This window comes from Tupaia chinensis, unplaced genomic scaffold (assembly GCF_000334495.1).
Source record: "Tupaia chinensis unplaced genomic scaffold, TupChi_1.0 Scaffold000058_1, whole genome shotgun sequence".
Classification (NCBI taxonomy): domain Eukaryota; kingdom Metazoa; phylum Chordata; class Mammalia; order Scandentia; family Tupaiidae; genus Tupaia; species Tupaia belangeri.
Window position 1 is genome coordinate 387,674 of NW_006159516.1, and position 6,654 is coordinate 394,327.

The 6,654-nt window shown below is 55.4% G+C and overlaps 1 protein-coding gene across 1 annotated transcript in view; it reads left to right on the top strand.

The window, feature by feature from the left end:
• The first annotated feature begins 508 nt into the window (after nt 1–508).
• Nucleotides 509–6,654, top strand: part of WASHC1 (WASH complex subunit 1) — a 22,388-nt gene continuing 16,242 nt past the window's right edge. Inside the window, exons 1-2 of the mRNA XM_006141581.3 lie at nt 509–534; nt 1,090–1,243. Of these exons, the coding sequence (XP_006141643.1) occupies nt 1,095–1,243 (149 nt within the window). The 5' untranslated portion in view covers nt 509–534; nt 1,090–1,094. The remainder of the gene's footprint in view (nt 535–1,089; nt 1,244–6,654) is intronic.

The following is a 6,654-nucleotide window of genomic DNA, read 5'->3' on the forward strand; positions in this document are numbered from 1 at the left end:
TAATGACTATGTCTCTGGACTCCCATGTAGTCGACCACGGTTCGAGTCCCGGACCTGGTGGCTTAAACTCACACCAGGCGCGTGTGCATGTGTGTCCAAGATCCCAAGAGGAGAATGGAGGAGAAGGGATTGCGGTGTGGCCATCCCCCCTGGGGGGCACCATATTGGATGGCACAACGCTTAAGTGGTTAGTTCTTGGTCCAAGTCTCAACTCTTGGCAGTGGTATTCAGTGTTTTGCATTAAGCTGCCCCCCCCCCCACACACACACACACTTTTTTAAAGAATTATTTATTGGGACCAGCAGTTAGCGTAATGACTATGTCTCTGGACTCCCATGTAGTCGACCACGGTTCGAGTCCCGGACCTGGTGGCTTAAACTCACACCAGGCGCGTGTGCATGTGTGTCCAAGATCCCAAGAGGAGAATGGAGGAGAAGGGATTGCGGTGTGGCCATCCCCCCTGGGGGGTGATTTCTTACTTTCTGTCTCTCTGTCTCTCTCTGTCTAGCCTCTTGGCTCCTCAGCTCCAGCCTGGTAAGCAGAGCCTGGTCCCTGATAAACCTGGAGTCCCTAGCAACTGCCCGGATGATCTCAGGAACAGCCCGAGTTCCTCAGGGGCTGGAGTGCCATGAACCCAAGCGTCTGAATTTTCTGTGCTTTTCCCAGATCTGGGTACCATTTACCAGTTGATTCAGGATTCTCCCACCCCCACCCCAGATCCGTCCCTCTGCTCCCAAGGCTCTTGACTCAGCACTCAGGGTTTCCTGTTTATCCAGGCAGGCGTGGGAGGTTGAGCTGAGATTTTGGGAAGGTCCAGCAGGCTGCTGGACACCCTCTACAACGGGACAAGAAATGTTGCCCCTTCAGTCAACTCCTCTGTTTTCCCTACTGATGTCCCAGTCCCTGGTGCTGCCCTCTCCCTCCCTCATTCACTCAGCAGGCATCTGCAGACCCCCATCTCAGAGCTCCACCAGAGGTGCTCTTCCCCCACCCTCACCCGCCCATGGTGGGGAAGGGGCTGTGCTATGCGTGTACCGCCTTGCCCTGTGGTGGTAGCGGCTGTCCTCATGCTCCGGTTCCCACACGCAGGCACCATGACTCCTGTGAGGACCCAGTACTCCTTGGCGGGTCAGACCTACGCGGTGCCACTTATCCAGCCCGACCTACGGCGGGAAGAGGCCATCCAGCAGGTGGCGGATGCCCTGCAGTACCTACAGAAGGTCTCTGGAGACATCTTTACCAGGTGTGTGCTCCTATCCTCCCACATCCTACCTCAGGGCTACCTCTGTCCTGGCGCCCTTTCTCCAGACCCATGGACACACCCTGTGGAAGTAGACTTGTGATTCTTGGTCCTGGGTGGTGCCCCAGCCACCGCTGTGAGGGCGACCCGAGCCCAAGGCAAGAGCCCAGCTCAGGAACTTTTTATCAGAGCCTGGGAGCTTAGCTTCCTGATCTCCTGTGGTTGTGCTGCCCTCTGACCCATGCTCTTCCTTGCACCCGGCCTGTTCTCGCTCCTCCTGCACCAGCACACTCACTCAGCACTGGCGCACCAGGCACTGAGCTCCCCTCCTTGGATCCAGCAGTGAGGAAGGCAGTGGCCTGCCCCACATGAGCACACACTGCCGGAGAGACAGCCTCACCTGACCAGCAGTGCTCACAGAGGCAGCAAGACCTATGATGTTTGTGTGATCTGTGACGTTTATATGGCATTAACCCTGAGCCACCATCAGTCCGAGCATTAATTATTTAACCCTGCTACACTGTGAGGAGACCCAAAAGGCTGAAAGACTTAAGTGCTGGGGTTCAGTTAGGAACTATGGCTCCAGGTCCTGGGCATTCTCTGTCTCTGTAAAGGGAAGGTGAGGTGCTCTACAGCTCATAACAAGAGGCTTGGCTTGGCTGGGGGGGACTCAGGGGCAAATGTAAGGAGGCGACAGGGTATAATCTGAGGGATGGATGAGTAGGTTCGTGAGAAAAAGAATGTACCAGAGAGAAGGAGGCACCTGAGCTGCAGCCCAGTGGCAGGCAGGCAGGCCTGAAGGAAGCCATGTGCCAGAGTACGCAGAGGCCATTGAGCTGCAGGCCTCGATGGTCGGAGCTGGCGTGCTGCCACTGTGCAGCCCCAGCACGGGTCCAGCGTGGCCCTTGGGCTGTGTTCTTTCCTGTACTGTTGGTTCAACATGAGGGAAAGCACGGTGCTTGCTGGCTCATCACAGAGGTCTCAGACTCTGTCTAGACAGGTCCTGTGGCCCCGCACGCCAAGGTGAGGCTTAGCTGTCCTCCCAGGGTGGCCACGCAGAGCCTCACACAGAACCTTTTCTCCTGCCCAGTGTGAAGTGTGTGACTGCCTGGCTCGGGTCCCCCCATGGTCCTGGTCATCCTCAATGGCTCCCTGCAGTTGTACTCAAATCCCCTGCCTTTTCACCACGCACTCTTCTTTCCCCAGTTGGAGGTCTCCCCTCTCCCGAAAGCCCACCCCACTGCTAGGGAGGAAACGAAAGCATTGTCTCCAGCTGACCTGCATGAACACCAGATCCTCTGGACTCTGCCTTCTCCCTGCCCCGACTCACTCGCCTGTCCCAGGCCATCCAGAATGTAGTCCTGGCCAAGGTGTGGGTGCCAACGAGGTTAAGGGGCCAACAAGCAGAGGGCCTCACTCCCCACTTCACTTGCATAACCTTGGGCAAGTCACTTACGCCCACTCAGCCTCAGTGCTGTCATCTGTTAAACTGCTAATAATGGCATCCTCCTCATAGGGTTGTCACAGAGATGAAAGGGTTAAACTGCCTGGCACATGGACAGCACTCAATAGCTGTCAGCTCTTCTCAGCAGACAGCATCAGATCTAGGTCACATGCCTTACCCCCCAGGGACCTGAAGCGCAGGGGCTAAGCCTGTGAAGAGATAGATCCCCCAAGGAAATGGGGGCTGCTCCTTGGTGAAGGAGGAAGTGGGACTGGAGAGGAAAGCAGATGCCTGCATGCCGTGGTTAGGGAAGGCTCCTGCAGGAGAGGTGAGTTAGGGCTAGGCAGCCGAGGAAGGCAGGCGTGCAGGTCACCTGGTGGGTCTAGAGATGGGGCTTCAGGCTCAGAAAGAAGCCTGGATGTGGCCTGGAAGTAGTGGAGCAGAGCCTCCAGAGGAGGCTCCTAAATGGGGTACAGAGGCACCATTGTACTGAGAGTACAGACATCACCGCAGTCCTGTACTTTCGGCTCCTTCACCACAGAACTAGGGCAGAGAGCCGGCTCTCCAAGTTGTGGGCCTCACTTGCCCCCTGGAGTGTACACTCTTGTAACTCTGCCTTGTGCACCTTTTCATCCTCACAGAACTTCCGGAGTGCCCCATGGCATGAGTGTGAGGGACGTGGCCATGAGTGACAAGTTGGACCATGATGTTCTTGTACTGGCACAGGAGTCTGGGCTTGATTCAGGAGTTTCAGGGAGCCAGCATACTAGAGGTCTTTTAAAAGTTCACAGAAATGTGTATGATGAAAACTATGCATGGATTTCAAAATGTTTTGTTCCACAATAAACTCCATTCCATTTTTCATGAACATTTTGAAGTCCCTGTTTAGGTTCTTAAGCAGGGAAGTGAGAGACAAAAATATTTTGGCTTGTCAGGCAACCACCAGTACGAGGGAGAGTGGATTCCAGAGACCTGAAGCTGTTATGGTGGTCAGGGCATGAAAGGGTGAGGCCGCTGGGGAGGAGCAGGGAGGGCTGGATAAGAAACTTCAAAGGAGGCAGTGACAGTGTGATGACAGGCTGGGATGACAGATGAAGGAAAGGGAGGAGTCAGCAATGATGGGGGGAGAGCATTGACACCTCTGCTCTCCACCTGCCCTACCCCCCAAATCCTGCAGCAGTGACAAGCATTGAGGCTTTTCATCCTTCATGGGCTTTGGCAGTAGGGACTTGACCCCAGGTTAGAATACCTCCACCCCTAAGCTTGCTCTTGCTTAGAAACTTCTCACTGGGAAGAAACAGGTGGGTGAAGAGGAGGCTCTGTCTCTCCCCTGCACCCTTCTCACGTCCAGGCCTGCCAGCCTCAGTGGGGCCTGTGCCCGGCTGTAGGTAGGTGAGTTCATTGCAGATTAGCATTCTGCACTGAGCTCCTTCCTTAGCTCTGCTCTGCTGCAGTGGGAGGCTGGACTGAGAGAATGACAAATACCTCTCAGGCGCTCTCCGACTCTCTCTTCCAGCCCCCTAGCCCACCCTCCATCTGCTGCATCTTCACCTGTGGGAAGCCAGGCCCCAAAATATCTGCCCAAGATGTCACCTGTTCCAGATGACTTAGATGACAAGGCAGCAGGGTGTGGAATGGCTTAGGGGAGAGAGCTGAACAGATCCTGTGTGTGGACGTTGGGGGGCTGTCCTCTACCAGTCCTGTCGCCCGAGGAGCAGCAGCCCCTTCCTCCTGGGAATGGGTTGGTTTTCCCTGCAAAGCTTTTTCCTTTCTATCCTTTTTCCTCCCTTTTCGCCTTCCCTCCCCATCCTCTCCCCACCCTCACTTCTGCCCTCCTCCATCCCTCCTCCCCCACACACATACTGATTGGCCCCTGGAGGCTCCCAGGGTTACCAAGCACTCAGTCAACTGCCTGCATAATTAGCAGATTATTCTTAATTATGCTTGAGAATGGAGGGGAGGAAGGTGAAGTCCTGAGCCCTTGAGGGTTGGGGTCAAGAGTGGGTGACACCTCTTCCCTGCAGCCTTTAGGGACTGGCTTACTGACTGTGACTGGTGATTGCCCTGACGTCCTGCTTGGGCCTACTGGCTCCACAAGAAATGCTCACATTAGGGAATAGGGGCAGTCTTTAGAGTTGGTGAGACAAAGGACTCAGGCCCCATCCTGGCCAGCTCCCTCCCGGGCCAGGAGAGTGGTCCCCATGGTTCCTCCCAGAAAGCTTCACACCCTAACCATAGGAGCTGCCTGTGAAGCTCTGTCCTCCCTTTTGGCAAAGTCCCCGTGTCCTGGTCTAGAACTTCCTTCCCTTTCTGCTCAAGACTGTCTCTCCGTGACACTTCCCCAACCCAACCCCGGCCACCCATCCTCCATTTCCTTCCCGCTCCCCACACCCCTCCAAACCCACCCTACCCTGTCAATCTTATGGCAATAATAGCAGGCACTGGCTGAGGCTGGAGGCTGACACTAGCTCACTGTAACCTTTACACCCCTGCAGTAATCTCTCCCCGTGAGCAAGTTATGGCCCCTTACTCTGTTGAAGAAGCTGTGACATGGTATGGGCCAGGGTCACCCTGCTGTGAAGTAGATGTGAAACCCAGATGTGTGGGACACTGTGGCTCTGATGTTCAGATCCCCAAGGGTGTCTGATTTATCTCTGTCCTCCACAACCCCCACAACCCCCACATAATGTGCTTTACAGACTGGACGCATGCAGGGTGCTGAAAGGTGTGAGGGGAGGAGAAGAAAGGGGTGTCTGGAAAAGCTGCCACTCTAGAGCAGGCAGGGCATGATGAGTATAGCCCCAGCCCTGAGCCAGCGGGAGAACCAGTCTCATCCTGATGCCCCTCATGGGACAGGCAGGGCACAGTGAGTCCAGGCCCTGGCCCTGAGCTGGGGGGAGGGGGGAGAAGCCTTGTCCTTGACGCCCCTCACGGGCAGGCAGCATCCTCTGCTAGTGTCTGGGCAGATGCACTGGAGGGACATGGTTCAGCGTTGATCCTGGAAACTGACAGACTTAGTTTTAAGCTGGAATATCAGGAAAACCCCAAGTAGGCTACCAGTCAGGAGTCTAGACTAGGAACGGCCAACAACTGCCCTCGTGCCACCCTTTCTCACCCCATGGTGGACGTCCCAGCCCCACTGTAACCCACAGCCCTTCCTAACCTGCCTTCCTGACCACCACTGCCAGCAGGTGAGAGGGCAAGGAAAGGGAAGGCTCTTTCTCATCCTGGATCTGCACTCCCCATAGCACTGTGGCCTCCAGGCACCTTGTCCATGGGCCATTAATTGGACATACAGGCTCTTGGACAGGGAAAGACCCAGAAGTCATGTCTCCCACCCTTGCCCTCAGCAGGGCTCCCCTGGAGCCTCTCTGGCAGCTGGAATCTGATTGCATTGCACAGCTGTGCAGCTGATCACGAGAAAGTTCTCTGTGTGCAGAGCCGAGATCGGTTTCCTGTAACTCCACGCCCTGGCTCTAATGCAGCCCTCTGGGGGCACAGAGAATCATCCTGGTCACTTTCCCACCCACAGCTCTTGGATATGTGAAAGTGATGAGCATATTCTCATCCCTCAGCTGTCTCCATGACATGGCTTTCTACTCGCCACCCTCCTTCCGATGTTGGTCCATTTGTCACTTGTGTTTAGCTCATGTGGGGTGTGCGTCGTGCACTGGCCCAGCAGCAAGTAAGACCTCCTCTGCAGTCTAGTAGTACATTCTCTGCATTCAGCGTCCTCCTAGAATGTGGTCCAGTTGAAAGAGAATGCACTCTGGATGAGACAGGAGCCTGGGTAGAGTAGCTGTCATTGTCAGGGGCTGATTCCCGCCATGGTGCCCCCGGAGAGTAAACGCTGTTTGCCCAAAGGAGGAGGAAGGGGCGTGTACCCCCAAGATTTCCTTGTTAAGCTGCTCAACCTGCTTTTAACTGAGCTTCTAGTTAAAACCTGTGGCCTCTCTTCACCTGCAATGCT